Source organism: Neofelis nebulosa, chromosome 4, assembly GCF_028018385.1.
Source record: "Neofelis nebulosa isolate mNeoNeb1 chromosome 4, mNeoNeb1.pri, whole genome shotgun sequence".
NCBI classification, from domain to species: Eukaryota; Metazoa; Chordata; class Mammalia; order Carnivora; family Felidae; genus Neofelis; species Neofelis nebulosa.
The window spans coordinates 75,029,326-75,052,742 of NC_080785.1; the positions used below are offsets into that span (position 1 = coordinate 75,029,326).

Sequence of the window (23,417 nt, forward strand, 5' to 3'; positions counted from 1 at the left end):
GAATCCTGTAGTGTATAAATCAGAATGAAAAGAAATCCCTGTTCTTATTGATTCCATTTCGGAGAGACAGATGATGAGCAACCAAACAAATATATCAGCTAGTAGTAAGTGTTATGAAGAAAAATAAAGCATGGAAAAGAAACCAGAAATGCTGAGTGGAAGAAGGTCAGTGAAGGCTTTCTTGATAAGGTACATTTGAGCAGACACTCAAGGAGGTGAGAGAGCAAGCCATGCACATATTTTGAGGATAAGCAAGCATAAACTATAGGAAGAGGAAACAACAGAAGACACTAAGGAGAAAGGAAAGAAGCAGGCAAAACAGAAGGGTGCTGTAAAAATACAGGTGAAAGAACATGGTGAGTGACGTGGGGCAGGGTGATAGCAGTGAAGAAGGGAGGAATGGTGTGTGTGTGTGTGTGTGTGTGCGTGTGTGCGTGCATGTTTTTATTTTTTTTCTAGAGAGAGAATAGGGAAGGGGAGAGAGAGAGAGAGAGAGAGAGAGAGAGAGAGAGAGAGAGAGAATCCCAAGCAGGCTCTGCACTGTCAGCACAGAGCCTGATGTGGGGCTTGAACTCATGAACTGTGAGATTATGACCTGAGACAAAATCGAGAGTCGGACGCTTAACTGACTGAGCCACCCAGGCATCCCCACCCCACCAACTTTTAAAAAATTTTATTTATGTATGTATGTATGTATGTATGTATGTATGTATGTATTTATTTATTTGAGAGAGAAAGAGACAGAGAGAGAGCAAGGGAGGGGCAGAGAGAAGGAATGGTGTGTTCTAGCACCAACACGGTCTGTGGAAGGATTGGGTTGGAGTGTGACAAAAGAGGAGCCATCAAGGACAACTTTCACCAGTTGGAAGAATGATGTTGCCATTTATTGACAAGGGGAAACATATGGGAGGAGCAGGTCTAGGGGAAAAGATCAGGAGTTCAATTTTGGTAGTATTCAATTTGAGATGCCTACTAGAGGGCCACATGTACATGTTGAGTAGTTGCTCGAATATGCAAGTCTGGAGCCAAGAAAGGTGGGACTGGAGATAGAAATCTGGAAACTGTCAGTGTGTAGATGATACTTAAATCATGAGACCGAATGAGATCATGTAGGCTCTAGGGAGTGTATGCAGATAGAAAGATCTGAGGATTATGCTCCAGGGCACTCTAAAAGTGAGAGGTCTGGCAGATGAGAACTCCACAAAGAAGTCTGAAAGGGACAGTTTAGGGAGGCAAAAGGAAAGCCATTGAAAGAGTCCTGTCCTGGAATCCAAGTGAAGGAAATGTTACTAGGAAGGGATAGTAGACAGTTGTGTTGAATTCTGTTGATGGACTGAGATGAGGGCTGGGAAAAGACCAGGATGGAGACTTTGAGAACATCAGTTCCAGAGTGTTGGGCACCAAAGCCTAGTTCAGAAGGATTCACAAGAGGGGCGCCTGGGTGGCTCAGTTGGTTAAAGTGCCCAACTCTTCATTTCAGCTCAGGTCATGATCTCACAGTTCATGAGAACGAGCCCCATGACAGACTCTTAGCTGACAGTGCAGAGCCTGCTTGGGATTTCTCTCTCCCTCTCTCTATCCCTCTTCTACCTACTCTCTCTCTCCCAAAATAAATAAACTTAAAAAAAAAAAAAAGGATTCACAAGAGAATGGAAGTCTAGGAACTGGAAACAGGAAATACATTTGAACTGGGTATGTTTGTTTTATTTTTTTAATTTTTACTTGTATTTATACATTTTTATTCCTATTTATTTACCTACTTTTAAGAAGACAGTGTGGAGCTACATTAATGGCATAATGTTGTTTTAGGATAATACATAGGAATGAGTAGGAAAACTTATAAACCTTAGAGCTGGAAAGGTCCTTAGGGACCACTGGGTCTCTAAATAAGAAATCAGAAATCCACGGAGACCAAGGCATTTGCCCAAAGTTGCCCAGCTAGTTACCACGTGGAGCTGAAGCTAGAACCCAGGTGGTCTGATTCCCAGTTCAGTGCTCTTCTCGCTGCATCAATTTGTTGGCCTTCTTTTACTGCAGATCTGAGTTTTGTGAATTAGCAAATGAATGTAATAAAATCAAGGACTCTCTGCTATGAAGTGTATTTTGTTCATTTACTTTGACAAGGGTAGTTCAGCTTCAATAATTTATGTAACTTGATAGTATACACAGGAGAATGCCCTGTGGTGTATTTGGGAAAAGTAATGAATTTCTTCTAAATCAGCCCTCCATTTACTTCCCTGCAATTAAATTTCTGTGAAGAAGTGGGGCAAGGCTGTTGGGGTTTCAGGACAGAGGGAGAATGACAGGGTGCCACCGAATTAGCCAGCTTTAACTACCAGATCCCCAGGTGTCACTATTCTTGCTCGATAAATTTATAATTCCCCCTTTGGGCACACTAACACATTACTTCTAAGTTCTGGTATTATGTAAACTGGTGAGATTTTTAAGCGACAGCACAAGAAAGAAAGATATTATATTGTTAAATGTTCTTCCAAAGCAAATAAGTGTCTGACATAAGCATACAACTTACTTTTTATATTAATCCATGGAACAACTGCATGTTTTGTGTAACCAAGATTCTATAACACTTGATACTCTTCTCGCAGAGTCTGATATAATAAAGTAGGCCAAGAAGGCTCTTTTAATTTATTTTTGTTCCATTTTCTCCTTTTAACCTGGCTTTGCTTCTGCTTGCATAAGTATTTTCCTTTTGTGGACATTCTTTAAAAAAAAATGCTATAAACTATCTTTAAGAATATAGGCATTGTGGACTGAATTGTGTTCCTCCCAAATTCGTATGTTGAAGTCTTCATCCCCAATGTGATGGTATTTGGAGATGGGGTCTTTTGGGTGATAATTTGGGTTAGATGAGGTCGTGAGGGTGAGGCCCACATGATGACATTTGCGGCTTTGTAAGAAGAGGGAGAGAGAGAGACAGAGATCGATCTCTCTGCTATGTGAGGATATAGCAAGATGGCTTTCTGCAAGCCTGGAAGAGGCTTTGCCAGGAACAAAATATGCCAGCACCTTAATTGTGGACATCCCAGTCTCCAGAACTATGAGAAATAAATGTTAATTGTTTAAGCGCCCCCACAGTCTAGGTATATTTTGTTATAGCAGCCTGAGCGGACCAATACAGGGAGGTTCCTGGAATTGATGAACCTAAACCAGTACTTGGTTGCTTAATACAATCCATTCATTGGTTCTGCAACACTTCTTCCCAGGTGGACCTCCTTCCAAATCCCCTTGAAAAGGAAGCACATGAGGGTAACGCCCTTGCTGCTGCCATTTGCCAGGTGGTGAACTTTTAGAAGACTCAATACCAACGTGAAATTTAATTTGAATAATTTCTAAATATAGTCTGCAGAATATTAACCTAGATAACAGAGTCCCCGAAAGCAGTCATTTCACCTTGGTTCCCGAAGTTTCCAAAGCCTAGGAATTTTGTTTTGTAAACATGTTTACAAGGACCACCACGTTGTTCTAAATGGAAATGGCTACAGTATTTAATACTGGGATTGTCCTTTCTTGCGACTGGATTTATGCTTCATAATGATTATCTACTAGACACAGAAATAGCATTTCTGTGACTCAAAATTGTTACCGGAGGCATTTAGCAGAATCTTGCTTTAAAAATATAATGATTTTTCATCTTTATTCTCCCCCCTTCAAAAGGTTTCACTGCTCCTGATGTTTAACGTTATGCAAAGACGTGTTTCTGCCAATGAATATCGCCTTATGGTTATGCTTCTGCAAATAGCCTGCTGTGAGCTGATAAAGGGATTAATGCAGCCAAAATTCTTAATCTGTGAAATTACAAATTAAATTCTCATATTAAAAATACCACCCTGAGGTATTTTTTGTGGTTTTAATTCCCCTCTGGTGTTCTGCATACATTGTGCTTGTTAATGACGAGGACAAGGCTGTCTCCGGTGGCAGCCTGCTGCCGAGTGATAATGTGCAGGCATTTACTTACTGATAGAAACTGGATTTAACCACTGGCTGATAAACTAAGTGGCAAGTGGGTAATAAGTCCATATTAACAGAAAAGTACCACTACAGAATTCAGAATTCATAGACCATCAAAATCCTGGCTTAAACTCAATCATCGAGTCAGATGGGATTGAGATGTCACCAAGGAGGAGTGATATTAAGTTACAAGTTATACTAAATAGGGAAAACAAACCATATGTTTGAATTTGATGAGCCAAAAACTAATGGGCCCATTTATATCTCTTTTTCTCAGTAGGAAGATGGATCACTAATTCATTATTTTTCCATAGAAATTTTATCTTTAATTAAAAAAAAAAAGGGAATAGCTAGCATAATGGTCAGTGGGTAGAGTTTTAGAAAGAAAGTAGGGCAGAGTATAGAATAAATATGGGTTGGGAATATATAAAATGTTAAGGAAGACTTACTAAGCATAAGGGGGAGTAGTGGATTAATATATCTATAGACAGTTTAGGGTAAAAAAAAAAGAAATTCAAATTAAATGTGGGATATCAAAAATGATTTAGGGTAGAAATACCCAGAGGAGTTGTTACTTGGGATTTAGCTGCAAAATAAAGGGTGATGTTGTCAAGGAGAATCTAATACTACAATGGGAGAAAAAGTTTAAAGTCTTGGAGATTGAATAACTTTATGTTAAGTATGGTAAGTATGTACCCAAGGATTAATAAATATATTATAAATATCTATGCATGCATGCAGTATATTAATTTTTAAGGCAGTCAGAAAAGAGTATGGGAAGGAATATGTAGAATTGGCATTTGGAAAAGAACGCATCGCCATTGAACAAAAATGTTCTTACTGCAATAGTGTTTCGCAAAATTTCACAAGAATTCTGTTTCACACTTTAGAAGAAAGATGAGATCCTCCCAGCCATAAATCTCCCAAATATTTAAAATGTAATTGAAAAAGGCTGTGTAAATATGAACACTTTTGTAAAAACAAAACAAAAACCCACCCAGGAATGTGTTTTGTTTTAAAAAGATCCAGAGAGGAGCTGTCTGTATGAATACCAAAAGCATTTGTAGTTAAAATGAATTACAAGTCTTCGGTTCCTACATGTCAATTCAGTGCATTAGCCAATTGCCAACTCTTTGTCAGCTCACTGCATAGCAGCCCTTTTTACCGTTATTGTTACAACCAAGATGGTCTCTGAGAATCAAACAAAAATGAATCATTTCTCCTCTGTGTACTGCAGCCAGTTAAAAAGTACTCCATGCATGAAGCACTAAATATGTAAATCATATTTTCCTTTTCCTTTATGACTGCTCAGATCATTCTTTTGGACACATACATAATCAAATACAAAGACATGCAGTTGCAGACTGCAGAGCAGAGATAGCAAAAAAAGGAATCCATTTTCTTCCTCTGTCTGGTAAGCTAGGAATTGAATGGCAGGATTCCACTAAATATATACACACATGACTCCCTTTCCCTCATTCTCTCTCTCTCTCTCAATCTCTCACTAGCTCTCCCCCAACCCCTGCATATAAATACATACACACACATATATGTGTACATATAATGAGTATGCAAACATACATAATCTTGCATATGCACACATAAAAACATGAATCCTTCTATAAATATGTTACACATAGATGCTACAATGATACGGCTTCTTTGATTGGATGTTTCAGATTTGTCATACTCACTATCGGTCAGTTCCCATAGCCGTGGGGGCAGGTCACTAAAATACTCGTGGCTCAAGGCAGCCTGTGCTGATAGTCTGTTCTTTGGGGAACACTGTAGGAGCTTGGAGGCCAGATCCTCTGCATAATTCACATAGCTGAGCCTGAAAACACAAGCAAAAAAGAGAGAAATCAGACCAAACAAGAAAATCCACTAAATAAGACATAAAGTTCACCTAATTGTTTTTGGAACTTATTTATTCCTGGCCAAAAAGCAAGTTAAATTATCTGCTGAAAATAAAAAGAAGCAGAATTCATGCTGGTTCTCAGAGTATCTGTTAATTTAAACTAGCTTTTACTCTCGATATCTCCGTTTCATTGATTTAAAACATTTCTAGTATAAGTAAAGGGTTGATACTTTCAGGATAGAACAAGGTGCCGAGATAGAAAATTTCAGGAGATAATTTATCAAAGAGTTACCAGAATTTGTTCACAGAATCTACCTATTGCATACACATCTGGATACATTTATAGGAAAGTTAATACAAAATAATTAGGAGAATTAAAATAAAACTATTAAGTTCTCTAGTTACTAAAGTTACTTTTCCTCTAAGAATTTACATTTTCTTACATTGAATATAAAATTATTGGCATAAGTACCCTGTCAAATATCAACAATCATAATATTAACATGAAGTTAACAAAGGGAATATGTATAACCCACATGGGGCTGAATTAATTCAAGATGATCATGAAAACAATGGTAGATAGAAACTATGTGTCTTAAGATTACCAAAAAAGCAGAGAAGTCAAATCTCCCATGTGGTACAACTTCCAAATGCATACCAGATCACACAGTCCAGCCCAGCCTTGGTTTTCGTGGAATCTCTATTTCACAACTCAGCACAATCAAGCTCAGATAATTAACATAAAAATGATAATAGAAGTATTCCTGATAATGGCTGACATTGATGGATAGTTGAACACGTGTCAAGCACCTTCATAGGCACTTTCCACACACCCTTGTATTTATTTAGTTGACCAAGGGAACTCTGTTTCCATCTAATGGCAGTGCAAGTGGATTACTCAATTAGCACGTTGAGTGGATTTAAACCCATCTACAATTACTTGACTCTAAAGTGGTTTGCATTTGTTTCAGAAAATTTCTAAAGGCAACCCGTGGATTCCTGAGTGTCTGCTGTAACAAGGTGCAATAAAGGACACCGCGGGGCGCCTGGGTGGCGCAGTCGGTTAAGCATCCGACTTCAGCCAGGTCACGATCTCGCGGTCCGTGAGTTCGAGCCCCGCGTCAGGCTCTGGGCTGATGGCTCGGAGCCTGGAGCCTGTTTCCGATTCTGTCTCCCTCTCTCTCTGCCCCTCCCCCGTTCATGCTCTGTCTCTCTCTGTCCCAAAAATAAAAAATTAAAAACGTTGAAAAAAAAAATTAAAAAAATAAATAAATAAAGGACACCGACTCTCAGAAAGAGCCAGAAAGTGTGAGGGCAAGTTGCATCTGCTGGTGAGTATTTTTTCAAAAGTCTTGAAGCTACTAAGCACATGGTCAATGAACTTTCTTCAATAACCAACAATTCTCCCCCTTCTTGTACTCAAGCTGCTCTTCAGCATTGATTTAAAATTGTTATAGGGGAGGGAAGGATTGAAAGTGAGGAAGAGGAAAGGAGGTAATGAATTCGGGGAGCAAAAGAAGCAGGGAAAGAGCAAAGAAAAATACTACTCGGAGGACCCCCCCTAAGAGGCCTCTCTAAGTCTTCATAAATGAAGGTCTTACAGATGGGTTCAGTATTTGCTGTAGTGGCTGTTTAAAAAACAACTTATCAGTGGATTGGTTTTAAATGTCTCAGCCTGGAAAAGACAAATTTGTCCACAGGAAAAGGAAGCATTCTCTAAATTCTCTACAGTTTGTTTGTTTTTTTTCTCCTTTCCTTTAAGAGGGGCCACAGCCATCCATATTATTGCTTCCTCTTCCTAACATTTTCATTATTATAAACTTTATTAACATCTTTTAAAATACCAAAGGCAAAGTTTGAGATTAGGTAAAGTTCATGGTAAAAGCTGCACTTATATTGAATGTACATTTTATATATAATCATGGTGAACATGATCATTGGTATCAATTTTACATAGCTTTGATGAAACAGAACAACAGTGCCAGACTGAGACTAGATTTGAGTTTTGGAGCTTAATTCTGTTACAAGAGTGATGAACCACCTTATGTCTACAGTCCTTCCAGCTCCAATATGCAATGAATCACAATCTGTATAACTGTCGATTACATTCAGACTTAGTGCATATAATACCTAAATATAAAGAATTAACTGATATAAGACAATTCCATTTCACCTTCCCCAAATGGACTAATGTCAAACCTTAAGGTTGATGAGATAATCAAATGCTTATTTGTGATATGCAGGCTATATACAAATATTTAAATTATCACAAAATTATTTTAATTTAGAATGCTTGCTATTTCCTCATTTGCATTTCAAGAACCACTTTTATTCCAACTCTCCACATTTTCAACATCACCGTCTGTCATTTCGTGAACCACTTTCTGAGTCCATCCAAGTTGTTTGAGATATGACACTTCCAGGATACCTTATTTGGACATCTTCTCCCAAGCCATAAGTGCACGTTATCAGAATGCCAGAACGATTTGGTTGTCTTCACTTTCTATTTAAAAATCTTCCCTTGTAATTCCATTAAATTTTGTTTTATATATTCTAGAGCTGGGTAATTTAATGTGTAATATTTAGCACTTTTATCTTTCCCTGGTAAATTTAGTCTTTAATCTCTCTGTAGTGAACTTCTTTATTTTCAGTAAAGCTTTTGGACTAACGTTCATTTTTTTTTTCTTATATTCATTTAATGACCTCAGCTTTTGTTTAGTACTTGCCTGGTGTAACTTTGTCATTTTCTTACTTTTAATGTTTCCTATCCATAATTTTAAGATACCTCTTTCACAAATAGTATATAGCTGGATTTAATATTTATCCAAGGAGAAAATTTAGTCCATTTACAGTTTGTGATTACTGACATATTTGGAATTACTACTAACATCTTAATACTGCATTCTATTTTATTCTTATGTTTTTTTCTCTTTTCCTGCCTTCTTTTAAATTGAATTTTAAAACTGAAGATCTCCATCCTCTATTTTAGAAGTTACATTCTATTTCTATCTGTTTAATGATTACTCTTAGCTTTTTCTTTCTTTCTTCTTTCTCATTTCAGTATTTATTTAGATGTTTAAACTCTTGCACTAAGTTTTTACAAGCTGATGGACACTGACATATTGTTTTTTGTAACTGTAATTATACATTCCAGACATTATAAATATATGATTAAACGTTAATACCCAGCACCAATTGTCTTACCAATTACATAAGACAAGTTGTCAAGTATACAAATATTGTTACACAGATCAACAGGAAAATAAAATATTAGACATCTACTCAATTCATTAGCAGAAACTAAATTCTCTTTTTACAAGATTGGGAGAGAAGGCAAAAGTTCACACTTTTAACAACAGAAGTTGGCAAGCAACTTCCAATAAAAATAGGAAAAAATTACAGAATTTTCAGAAACTTTATGATTAAGAATTATTTGAGCTACAAGAACAAAGCACGTTTACTTTAAAAACAAGTATTTACTAAAAGGCATATTCAATATGTCCTACACAAGACAAGCACTACTTTTTACTAAAAGCACTTAACAGCTCACTCTCACCCTTTCCACCCTCTCTTTTAACTTGCATCCCAAAGTGCAAACATTCAATTAACTTTAAGACGTTTCTGTCTGGAGACGTTAAAGATATGTGCTTCTGTTACAATGTGGACTTTATGTGAACTTTTCAGCCAGAGGTTTGTGATTTTCAAAATGGAGGTTTTCATAATAACACAAAATGAGATTTATAGAAAGATGTTAAAAAATCATTAATAAGACTTGGTTAAAAGCCAACAAAATCAGTGGTTACACAACCTGATGAATACCATTTTAAATGTGAGAGACATAAACATAAAGTAGCAGGCAAATAGCCATATGGGCCCTACCGTCAATGTGTGAAATGACTGAAGGGATAAACCACAGAAGATCTAGATTGTTTTCCGGAGTTCTTGAATTTTAATTTTGTAGATATTAATAACATTCAAGTATCGTGGCTGGGTATTTTGGCACCCAATCTCTAAAATTTTTTATATATTGATAAGATTCTGGCATGTGAATAGATGTGAAGAAGACTTATAACTCAAACTGCACGCTTTCAGGAAAGGTCAACTGATAAAAACTGATAAGCATGTTTTAAATGCTGAACAGCAAGAATCCTTTGCTAAGTTTCCAAACAGGCCGATGATAATCCAAACACAGAGGCTGCAATTCTGCCAAGCTTGAAGCCTGATAAAACTGCTTATCAATACTCCTATGAAAGCTTCATTAGATTTACCATTCACCAAGCTTATGTGTTGGCTAATAATGTATGATAAACTGGGTCCTGTCTTAAGCTCCATTTCCAAGGCAATACCATCAGTAGACCAGTTTTATTGACTGTAGCCACAGTTTTTATGACTACTGGTATCTATGAAGTACAGCTGGATTTTAGGACAAAAAGTTGCTTGCTTTTAAAAGCTCTAATTTGTCTAATAAACTTTGCTGCACCTTTATATTTCATGCCACCTTCAATTAGTGCTAAGACAACCAGATTAGAGCTCTCCCAAGACCCCCAACATGATGACAGTGACACAACAGCCAGGTTCTTCAAGAAACGTCATTTTTATGAAACCTAACAAGTTCTCAACAGCCTGTCTGGACCTGCACCACCCCCAGATAGTCAGTCCAGAAGCTGGATGCCTTCTTTCTCCACAAGAGCAGTGTGGTCAGGTTGCTTCACATATCCTTACTATGTGGTAATGCCAGACTTTTTTAAGTTTCTCTATAAATTTGTTTAGGGTCACACTGCTTAGACTGTCCAGTGTATGACTTCACAAGAGTTGGTCAGTTCATCTGAGCCACATGTAGTTAAAAAACACTCAACCGGATTATGAGAAATTAAAAAAAAAAAGAATATAGAATATAGAAGTGATGTAAAGAAACTGTAGTCTACTTCAATATACTAACTATACTTGGAACTCTCTGTGCTTTGAGTGAGAAGTTGGGAGTAATGGGAAATGAAATGAACCCCCAAGCAAGCAGCAGCAATTTTTTAATCCAGTAATGAGGCAAGAGAAAGGAAGTTCCCCCAGGTTTAGCCCATCTAGGTCAGAAAGCTTGTAAAATGCTTTCCTGATTTTAAACCCACCCTCCTGTGTCCTAGTTAACTCGTCTCATGGAGCTTCTTGGTGGAACAGTAATGAATTTCTATAGTTCACTTGTATGTATAGAGGTCGTGCTGTGTTCTTAACAGGTCTCCACTGCCCTTCAGAACTTAATAAATATGTGACCAAGAGCACCACAGAGCTGCCCAATCTGCAGTCAGGGGTGTCCTCTTTTGGGGTCAGTTGGTTTTGTTTTGTTTTTGTTTTTTACCATCAAGGATCTCAGAAGAACCTTCCACACTTTACACCTTCACCCTCAGTTCTAGTGGGCAGCTCCTTAACTTTCGAACATTTCTCTTTAACTCCTTAACGTTTAAACTGTAGCTTCACCTTCCTGCTGAATGATACAAGAACATGGGAACACCTCACTTCTTGTGATACTAGTCCCATGTTTCATGTGGGATTGTCTCATATGTTATTCCTATTTTCTGTGATTTTCAAAAACACCCATATTAAATGCCGCTATTGTTATTATTACTTAGATTTACTGATGTTTATAACTTATTTAATCACCTTTCTTTTCATGTTTCATACGTTCCTTCTCTTCCTTAGTTTTTTTGTATCTGAAATACACATGGCAGAAGTTCTTTCCACGATGAAAGAACTTAATGGCAAATTCTCTCCGTTTTGTTTTCATACAGGATAATAGTTTCGCTGCAGATATAACTGCAGGTTCAAAGCCTTTCCCCCTAACTCTGAAGATATTATTTCACTGGCTTCTGTTGTTGCCGCTGCCAGCTCTTATCTTCCTCCTTTTAGGATTGCAGTGTAAGGTGTTCTTTTGATTTCACCTGCTTGGTATTCAGTGTTTCCTGAATATGAGGCTTCATGTCTTTCAACAATCCTGGAAAAAATCTCAGTCATTACTTTTCTTTTTTTTTTCTTTATTTTTTTTTAACGTTTATTTATTTTTGAGACAGAGACAGAGCATGAATGGGGGAGGGTCAGAGAGAGGGAGACACAGAATCTGAAACAGGCTCCAGGCTCTGAGCTGTCAGCAGAGAGCCCGACGCGGGGCTTGAACTCATGAACTGCGAGATCATGACCTGAGCCAAAGTCGGATGCTTAACCGACTGAGCCACCCAGGCGCCCCATTAGTCATTACGTTTCAAATATTGCTTATCCCCATTCTCTCCCTTCTCTCATTTTGTAACCACAACGTAATGCCATCTTCCAAAATTTTCTGTGCCTTTACTTGTTCTTTCATATTTTCCTTCTGTCCCTCCCTGTGCTCTCCATTCTGAGCAATTACTTCAGAGCTATCTTCCAGTTCAACTAATTCTCTAATAAGCTGCATCTAATAGGCTGTTTTCCTTGTTCATTTTGTTTTTAGAAGTTCTTTTTAAGTCTTTGACAAATATGTGTGTCCAGTTTTGATGACTTCTTGCTCAAGTTTTAGATTTGATCTTTTCTTTCTTTATAGCATTTTAAATATAGCTATGCTCTATGTCTCATAATTTCCAATATCTGAGGTTCTGGGTGAGATGCAATTTTGTTGCTTTTGCAACTGACCCTCACTCACAATGACTTTTTCTCAGATGTTTTATTTTTTTTTTTTTATTTTTTATTTTTTTTAAATTTTTTTTTTTTTATTTTTTTTTATTTTTTGGGACAGAGAGAGACAGAGAATGAACGGGGGAGGGGCAGAGAGAGAGTGACACAGAATCGGAAACAGGCTCCAGGCTCCGAGCCATCAGCCCAGAGCCCGACGCGGGGCTCGAACTCACGGACCGCGAGATCGTGACCTGGCTGAAGTCGGACGCTTAACCGACTGCGCCACCCAGGCGCCCCTCAGATGTTTTATAATTCTGGATTGTGAGCTCATGCTTCGCTAATGTTAATCTGTGGGAATCCTGAGGGGACTGGGTTGAGAATATCTTTCTCCATAGGGATTTTCTTTTGCTTCTGCCAAGAGCCCTGAGGCTCTCTTAACACTTAGGCACTCCAAGTTCTTTCTGTTGGCTTCTGCGACCATGTGAGTTCTGTAAATTTAAATCTAAAATTCTAGAATTTTCAGGGGACTTTTTCATCCCCATCCAGAGCCAAGGCCAACACAGTTGTCCTTGCCAGTCTCTCAGCTGGAAGCAGATGTTTTTCAGCCAGCCCATTACTGAGGTTGAAGTGTTTTGAGTGTCTTGACTATGTGGGGAATTTGGATTCCTATGCTGTGCCTTTCTCAGGCCCAAAGCTTTGTTTCCTGACCCCGAAATGGTTCCGCATTCCTGTGTTAACAATATCTCCAGGGTAGGCGCAACTTTAATACTTACTTATCACTCTGGTTTCTTCATTCTTGATGCCTGGAGATTTCACTTAATGTTATGTTGGTTCAGCTATACATATGCATTTGAAAGCATGTGCTTGTTGTATCTTCTCCAGCATTTTAGGCCAATTTTTGTGCTAGTAGGAGAGACTTGTCCCTGCCATAAGCATTTATTTATAATCTTTTCAATCTAATTAGTTACTATAAAATCATCTATACTTGTAATGTTTAGGACTTTCTCTCTGGAATCACTATATCAGTGTTGTTTCCCTACTTAAAAACAAACAAACAAACAAAACAACAATTACTTCTTTTACATCACCTCTATGAAGCCTCAAAATCAGCTAACTGAAGTTGTTTCAGGCGAATGTTCTTTCACCACTCAACTTTATATGTCAGTCTCAAATGCACTGCCTAAATGAAAGAAGCCAAAGGCTACATACATACTCACTAATTCCACTTATATGACATCCTGGAAAAGGCAAAATTATAGAAATTAAAGAATGGTTGTCAGAAGCTGGGTGTGGGAAGGGTTAACAAAGGGCACAAGAGAATTTTTTCAGATGGTTCTACATCTTGATTATGAAGGATGGACATCAGGCCATCTAGAGATGTGAGATGGTAGGATCAGGGGAACTCGCCAAGGAAATTCAGCAGAGGGAACAGTGCAGAGAGATGAGTTGTTGCAGATTGTCACCAGGAACATTCAACCCTTAGGGGTGGACAGCTGACTCTTGTGAGTGGCTGACACCAGGACTTCCATGTCTCGGCAGGGGGCGGTGTGCAATGGCTCAGGGGATGTCCTGACAAATGGGGAGGTGCTCCTGCCAGTGGTGAGGCCTTCCCACTGACTACAGTGCTTGATCCCACGTCACCAAGCGGGGACCAGCCTCTGGCTGTCAGACTGTGCCTATCAGCTGGGATGGTGGATTCAGGGAGCTCCATGTTCATGAAGGGTCACATAAACATGGTAGGGTATGCGGGACAGAGGAATTTCGTGTTCATTCCATATTCATTTTTTAAAAAGTAAAAGATGTTTTTTGTTTGTGGAAACTCTCTGAAAAACCTAAGGAATTTTAAAATTATAAATCTAGATGACAATGAAAAGAAACAATCTCTACTGAATTCAGAATGTGTGTGGAGAGCACCTTATGAGTAAGTTTCAAACAAATGCTTTTAGTATAGTTGAAAATAATGGTATGTTGCTATTCTAATCATAATGAATATATTTCACTTTCCTAGTTCTTATCCATACCCACACAACACACACACACACACACACACACACACACACACACACACACTTTACTTGCATTAAAAAGAAAGATATGTAAGAAGGTGACATGAAGAGTAAATGACTGCCTCAGACCAGGGGTATGGAGCAGGATGTTTCCTTTATTCCATGTGCTGGTCAGTTTCTGCACCTCCAGAATGAGGAAGATGGAACACATGGTCTTTGAAGGCTGTCTAGCTCTAAGGTTATATGCCCTCTAATCTAGGAAGAACCTCATTGTGAGCTAGACGCAGGGAGGGTTAGCACAGCCACACTTGCCTGCTATCACGAACCTACCATAATGTCCCCCCTTGTCACCAGTGAGATGATCTAATGTGCCTCTCTTCACTCAACCTGTCAACTAACTGCCTTGAAAGCTCACCTAAGTTTCTAAGTCATCCTGAAAACAAAGAGCAAAGTGAATCCGAGTGTTTTGCCAGATTAAAGGAGACTGATAAAGTGGAGAAGACAGAAATGAAGGTGAAGGATGAATACGATGGGGCAGAAAAGAGACAGAGTGGAGCTATGGTGAGGCAGCAAGGGCTACTTCCTATAAGGCATGCTTCCCAGTGTAGCCTGGGAATAGGACATCTGCTGAATGACTGAGTGTTTATGTGAGGACACAGTATATCGACTATTACACTTATAGAAACTTTACTTTACCTGAGAAACATGCATATAAAAAGCAATCAGTTTTGAGCAAAAACATCTTAAGGTCAAGTCCCAGTCCTTAAGGTACATCTTCAAAGTGTACATCTCTTAGGGGTGCCTGGGTGGCTCAGTCAGTTGAGTGTCTGACTTTGGCTCAGGTCATGATCTTGCAGTTCATGAGTTTGAGCCCTGTGTCAGCTGTGCTGACAGCTCAGAGCCTGGAGCCTGCTTCAGATTGTGTCTCCCTCTCTCTCTTTCCTTCAATTTTCTCTCTCTCCTCTTTTTCTTTCTTTCAGTGAGAAGGAAATTGGTTCTTGTCTTTTTAAAGGTACATCAAACTAGCAGAACAAGTTTTTTTTGGTTGTTTGTTTTTTTGTTTTTTGTTTTTGTTTTTTTTTTACACTGTAATTTGAAGACACTTCCTCTAAAATTAATGATACATCTGTTTTTGGAACAACTAAGACAAGTCCCATTTTGTCACCTTCCAAATATCTCTATAAAAATCTTCACCGGGATTTATTAATATTTTAGCTAATGAAAACTAGACATAAAAAGTAGAGATGTAATAGGTTCCATCTATTTAGAGCATTCAAGGAGATACTACCTTCTATATAACAGTTGAAGAGGAAGTAAAAGGGAACAAAAATTTCTAGACTATTCCTTCCTGCATTCTATGATGGCACAGAACTACATACACTGTGGGACTGTATGTGGAGCATTCTATGTGCTTGGTTTCACAGGAAATAGAGCAACCCGAGTGAGATGCTGAAGGTCTCTATATTCACGCTTGACTCACTCACTGTCACACTCTTCACAGGGCAAAGCTGGGGCCCTGGGTCCTTTCATTTGACAGTACACATACTGTCACTGTGGCAAAGATGCCAACGTGGGCATTGGCCACTGGATTATACAGCAATTAATCTCTTGCAAATGATTTGTGAAGAAGCCCACCCACCCATAAAGGCAGGCTGTTTCCTCAACTGTACTGACCAGGACTGTCAGATGCAGTATTCTTTCTTGTCTACACATCAAAAGCAGAATGCTCATTTAATTATCTTCTTATCAAAGCTTTTGACTTAGAGGGAGGACTGTGGTCATAAAACCGCTCTGATTTTTCAAAAAGTGACTTATGTTTAGAAAATAATTCTAAATTTATTCATTTTGCAAAGAGGGGTCAGTAATTTGTCAAGCAGAGCATGAAGGAAACCCCTGACATTGGAATAAACTTTTGGGGAAGATAAAAACTAATAAGGAAAGGTTTAAGCCTGGGCAGTGAACTTCTCAACCCCAGGTGCTAGGCTGTGCAATGAAAAGAGAGGCAAGACTCTTAGTTACATTAATACTGAACACACAGAGTTATTTAATGCTGAGACTTCCTTTGTCAATGCACTGCTATAGAAAAAAAAATTAATGAGATTCCTCCCCTCAAGGTAAGCAGATAACATTTTAATATCAGTTTCCATAAATAGGTTGTGTTTTGTTGTGCATAGAAAATTGTTCAGTTCTCATTCATTTATTCTGGTGAAACTGTTTAATGACACAATCTCCCATGGAAGACACTCATTCCTATAGTGGTCAGTTCTCCTGACCGTCATAATATTATATCATGATAATGCTATAGATAAGGAACTCTACAGTTTACAAAGTGCTTTCACATGTATTATTTTATTTGATCTAGATAATCAAAGGGTCAAAATGAAGAGTATCCAGGTTTGTGACTCTTGAGTCTTAGTGTCCATTACATGTCACACCAAAGATTTAGTACTAATACCATACATGCCTACACACCTACAACAAGATGTGTGTTACCAAGTTGGTAAGAGGGTTATTGGGTTATTTTAAAGTTTTCCTTACGGACACCTGACATTTTTCTATATTTCTCTTTTTTCTTTAATTCTGAACTCTATTTCTGTAGAAATACTCTTTCTATATTCTTGTTAACACCCGCATGGCCCAATATTAAATAAAGACAACAAAGAGAGTCCAGCTTTTACATGGATAAGAGGAATAGAGCCCAAAGTTAGTCATGTTAATTCATACTTCTCAGTCTCTCCTTCATCTCTAACCCTTACTCAATACATAGTTGCTATTACAGTAAACTCTATCTGGTGGAAAAGTACACAAAATGCTGAAGAGTCCTCAGCAGGATATGAATCAATCAAGTTCTTGAAAACACTACCACTGACACTCAAGAGTATTATAAATGCCAAAAAAGTGGACCAGAAAGAAGAAAATATTAAATTCTTGTCTTGGACTTTAGAGCTTAGTTAGATAATACTTATCCCAAATTTCCTAGCTTTGATTTTATTTATTACTATTTTCTACCCTCCCTGGAAAACAAACGTCTTTGCGATGTTTAAGTTCACTCCAAAATCATAAAAAAAGTGGTCTGGCTTTTACAAATTGGTTAATTTATCACATGATTATACTAGCCTTTCCTAGGTACTCATATAAAGCTATAGATTATACTTAGCATTTCCCATGTACTAATATGAAGCTATAGATTTTCATATTTACATTTTATAAATCTACTGATACAGATATCATAAAATATTCGTGGAGATAAACTAAGTGAACCTCTTGCTATATTATTTTCAACAAAAGCCATTGTGTATTTAAGCTTATTTTTACTTAACTACTACAAAGATAGACCATGCTTTCATTTATTTTTTTTTTTTTTAATTTTTTTTTTTTCAACGTTTTTTATTTATTTTTGGGACAGAGAGAGACAGAGCATGAACGGGGGAGGGGCAGAGAGAGAGGGAGACACAGAATCGGAAACAGGCTCCAGGCTCCGAGCCATCAGCCCAGAGCCTGACGCGGGGCTCGAACTCACGGACCGCGAGATCGTGACCTGGCTGAAGTCGGATGCTTAACCGACTGCGCCACCCAGGCGCCCCGACCATGCTTTCATTTAACCTGTTTATACAAAGGAGATGGTTAACTAGTTCACTACATTATTTTTGCAGACATTCTATGTTAATTTCCTCTCCAATTCTTCTCAGTGCCTAGTAGCAGTTACTTTTTTTAGTTGTAAAGTCTTATTTATTTATTTATTTATAATTTTTTTAATGTTTATTTATTTTTGAGAGACAGAGAGAGAGCACAAGCAGGAGATGGGCAGACAGAGACAGGGAGACATAGAATCTGAAGCAGGCTCCAGGCTCCAAGCTGTTAACACAGAGCCCCACACAGGGCTCGAATCCATGGACCATGAGATCATGACCTGAGCCAAAGTTGAACACTTAACCAACTGAACCACCCAGGTGCCCTGTAAAGTTTTATTTTTTAATAGCTTATATGTAACTCATATGTACTCAAATTCTAATTCTATCTAAATAATATAATTTTAAAAAATTTTTTCTAAGATTTGTTAGAGCTCACCAAACATTGACATTTTTCTTCTATAGGAATGGTACAAACCTGTCAGGCATTACACTTGTACCTCAGTTATGTTTTAGAAAAGATTCATAGTTTTAGTGGACTAGTGATTATATGATTCTATGCTTTTGTTGAGTATTTTACTTTAATAATGTGATTTACAGCAGAAGAGGCACAAATAATTACTTTTTAATCCTCTGACTGAAGGACATGAGAGAAAAGGATACTTTATTTCAATAAAAGAAATGAGTAAAAATATATTAATAATAACTAACCCTTGTAAACAGAAGGATAAAACTTACAGAATATTTAAAATTCTAAACTCACAAGTCAGTATGGAATACCCACAAAACCCAAAGGATGTGCATTCAACAGAATTGATTTTCAACATCCAAGTTATTTTGTTTATTGTTATATCCAATCATAAACACTAGACCTTCATAACCACACAACCATAACCACATGACCTTCCCTGTGTGGAATTCCATTGTTAGCTCAAGGACATCAGGCAACTTGTAACCTTTCCAACTTCTGATTATAGATCAGGATAAAATTAATAACTCTCTTCTACTTCACAGGACTGCTGTGAAGATTGACCTTTGCTTACCATAACTTGCTTAAATAGATCATCAGATTATTTTACCTGTTTCAGAAATTTTCAAAACGTCTTTATGAAATCAAGAGTGAAGCAAATTGTTAATGAATGTTCTACCCTTGTGACATTTTTGACATTTATGCTATTTAGACAATAGAGATGATCCAATTTTCCTGAATTCTAAGTGACTGATTATAGCACTGTTTCTTCTGAAAAAGGCAATTCTCATTTTTGATGATAAAAGATTGCATAGGGAGTTTAAATTCAAATCTTCATTTATAAAAAGAATTAATGCATACAATAAAAAATTAATGCATATTAAACCTTAGCAATGGCTTATGTTTTACATTTCAGATAGATACGTTCTAAATATTTAGTCCAAATTACATGGACAGTATGAAAAACATTTTGACTACAAAAGGCTGCAAAACTGTTTAACTTATTGGTGCATCTATATTATGTTAAATTGAGTTAATGGAAACTGGTTAACTTCACAGCCTTTTATTCCTCAGAAACCCTATGGAAGTTACAAATCTCATCATCAGAGGCAGTTTTGGAAGCTGATATCTGCTTCACCAGAATGGAACGGTGCATTCTCTGACTATAAACAGTGCTAAAAATAGCTCCCGAAAGGTATCATTTTGCGTGATATTATTTCACCAAAAGAGAAGAAAAATGTATCTTTAATCCTGAACAAAACCTCTTCAAAGTTTATGTTCTCAATAAACTTTTCACTGAAAACTGCAAATATAATGTAGTAATGCAATAAATGCCCTAACAAATATATCAGATTTTTCACTTAATGCTTTTTACAGGCTTAAACCAAATGGAGTAAAAGGAAATCACCTTTTACAGTCTGACTCCTACAGGAAGAATGCCTTGCTGTTACGCTTTTTAAAGAAGGCATGGTGAATTTATATCAATTTTGGTGAATCTTGGGGCTTGATAAAAGAAAGAAAAATACCAGCACAGTTAACATTCCACAGAACTCACTTCACATGTTTATTTCCTTAGAGACTGGACATGATCCAAGATATTAAGAAAAACATAAAAAGAAAAAAAATGAAGGTAAAAGATGTACAATTTAGCATCCATGCTAATATAGATGTTCCCTTATTCCTTAAAAAAATTGTCATCTTGTAGACTAAGGGTATCATATGGTTAGGATTAGAGAAAATCATTAAAACCAGTGCTCCCATTTAAATCAATACGAAAGAAAATTTGGTTAGGTCAGAGCTTATTATGGGTTGTTGAATTTTAGTTAAGGCAAATGAACACTATATTTTCTGGGGATTCTAACTTCAGCTTCTTTCTTTTATATTGCAGATATTGCATCTGGTCTTGAAAATATATGACTTCATTATGATGTGAAAAAGAACTGTATGCTTATGTCCAAAACAAGAATTGGGTTAGACCTGTCAAATATTTGGACATCCTTTATAAAGGGCCTGATGATCCTTAGGAAGAAAAGTCAAAATATCTTTCAGTGTTTATTGCTCTTGCAAGGAGCCTCCCAACTTCCCTGTCAGAGCGTTTCTTCTAGACTCTACTCTGAATCACTTGCCCGTTGAACTATCAGATGCCCCCTGATTATCACAAACGACGTGACCAGCCAGCAAATGACACCCTTGTTCTAAATACTGTGGGCAAGTATACAAAGGAGGACAGAGCATTTGTGGATCATTTACTATGTGCTAGAGATTCTTTGCGCTGTCTATTCCGCATGCTGAGCCATGAGATGATCATCACTGTCCCTCCTTACACGTGAGGAAACTGAGGCTCAGAAAGGAGGAGCAGCACAACCAAGGTCACACAGCAAAGTCAGGGGCAGAGCATGTTATGTGCCTCAACTGCTGATGCTCTTTCCTGTGTATCATCCTTCTGAAGGCTTGATTTGTACCTTTTTTTCCCTCATTATAAAAGTAAGATACAGTCAATCTAGAGAATCAGAAAATCCTGAAACAAGTAAAGGAAAATAAAAACATCTCCTAAGTCTACAATCTGGAAGTAATGAGTTTTTATCAATTAGATGTGTTTACTCCTGTGTGTATAGGTCTGAGCAAATATAGCATTTTACTGCTTTGTAATTTTTATCACCTTATATATATTTTACATGATAAAATTTTCTTTCAAAACCTGAATTTTAAAAGCTCTCTTTAAACCCCTGAAAGTCAAACTCAAGTTCATATTGAGGTCATAATTAGCTTTTTGTTTTCCCTCTAGTGAAGAAAAAAAGATTACTGCCAACAAATTTGGACATCCATAAATATTTTTTTCCTGTTGAGGGTGTATGCTTTTTTTTTTTTAAACCATGGGGTATTTACTTTTCAATCACTATTCCCTAAATATTATAGTTAGTTTTACCAAATCTCCATATGGAAAAACACGGTTGTAGGCATTTTATATGAGGTCAAGTCCTGGTGATGCATTCAGCTTCGTGACTGTCATACTGGGATACTAGGATGAAAACCTTTTTTTTTTCACTTTACTACACAGCTCTCCTTTTAATATACTGCACTTGTTTTCACAATGTTTCCTGCACCAAGAACTTCCATTAAGAGGAGAAAATAAGACCTCAAGGATAGGGGAAAAACTATTGGTATTTCTTGCATACTCATGGGTACAGATGTAGAAGTTAGGTGGAAATTAAAATGAGTATTTATTATTACAGTTTCTGAGGTTCAAGAATCCTAGGGCAGCTTAACTGGGTAGTTCTGGCTCAGGATCTCTCACAAGGTTGCAGTCAAGTTTATGTCCAGAGCCAGTCATTTGAAGCTTGATTGGGCTTGGTGAATCCCCTCCCAGTATGGCTCACTCGCATGGCTGTTGGCAAGAGGTCTTAGGTCCTCACCATGTGGGTCTTTTCATAGGGCTGTTCACATGACATGGCAGCTGGCTTCGGCAGAGCCAGTGATTAGAGAGAAAGGGGGGCAGTCAGAGCTAAGGAAGGAGCTGAAGTCTTTTACAACCTAACTCGAACACTAATGTGCCATCACTTCTGTCCTATGCTATTGGTCACCAAGACCAAACCTGGTACAAGGTGGGAAAGACTACCCAAGGGTGGAAAGACCAAAAGACAGGGATCACTGGGGGCCCTGTGGGGGTTACTGAACCATGCTGATGATTATAAAAGGTGTCTAGGCTTTTAAAAAATTGTGTATATATATATGCTAATATATATATATATATATATATTAGCATATATATATACATATATATATGTATATACATATATATATATATGCTAAAATTTGTCATTTTAAGCATTTTCATGTATGCATTTCAGTGGCATTAATTACATTCACAATATTGTTCAACCATTACCAATGTCTATTTCAAAATCCTTTTGTTACCCCAAACAGAAACTCTACACTAATTATGTAACATATTTTTCTTATTAAAATACCATGACAGTATTATAGATAATTTTCAGAAAGTAGAAAAAAAATCACCCCAAATTGTACCACTCTAACACAACAGTTTTCATCTTGTATATTACATTTCAGTCACAGTTCACAGATTTTTTGTGTGTGTGTTTATTTATTTTGAGAGAGAGAGAGAGAGAGAGAGAGAGAGCCAGTGAGTGGGGGAAGGACAGGGAGAGAGGAGAGAGAGAGAGAGAGAGAGAGAGAGAGAGAGAGAGAGAGAGAGAATCCGAAGCAAGCTCCACGCTGTCAGCACAGAGTCCAATGCAGGGATTGATCTCATGAACCATAAGATCATGACCTGAACGGAAATCAAGAGTCGGACATTTAACTGACTGAGCCACCCAGGAACCCCTAAATCAAATTTCTTGATGGTGCCATGAATGAATATCTTTACAGCTCTTAACACATTTCCATTATATGTTCCATGTTGTTTATCAGTTTATAGTGCCCTTGGCAGTAAATAAATGGATCCACTTCTCTATAACCTCACCAGCACTGGTGTTTCAGAAGGAAGAGGTTATGCACCTGGGGGACTGGGGGGCTACTGAAGGGCTGTTGCATGGAGACATAGGAACCACCGAGGCAGCTTTTTGATTTTTTAAAATACTGCATTAAAACATTATTTATCTTGATTACTCAGTTCTTTTTTGGTGCCACCTTAAATTCTGAACCCAAGGTGAGTGCTTTCCTTGCCTCATCCTAGTCTCAGCCCTGTTACATAAAAAATAGCAAATGAGGGATATATTTACTTGCTCTTGAGGCTACAATATAATTGAAGGAGGGGAAATAAACTTTCTAAAAGAAGCTTAAATGTTCCTATCAGAAAAGTGTGGAAAACTTTTTGAGAGTTATTTTGGGATTAAATG

At 37.5% G+C, this 23,417-nt stretch overlaps 1 protein-coding gene across 8 annotated transcripts in view; it reads right to left on the reverse strand.

Annotated features, from left to right (window-relative positions):
* Positions 1–23,417, reverse strand: part of CDK14 (cyclin dependent kinase 14) — a 633,696-nt gene that overhangs the window by 106,129 nt on the left and 504,150 nt on the right. For all 8 annotated transcript variants that reach the window (XR_009260494.1, XM_058725143.1, XM_058725146.1 and 5 more), the window contains one exon: positions 5,664–5,803. Coding sequence is in view for 7 of the 8 variants with exons in the window: in XM_058725143.1 (XP_058581126.1) it covers positions 5,664–5,803 (140 nt within the window). In the remaining variant the exon portion in view is untranslated. The remainder of the gene's footprint in view (positions 1–5,663; positions 5,804–23,417) is intronic.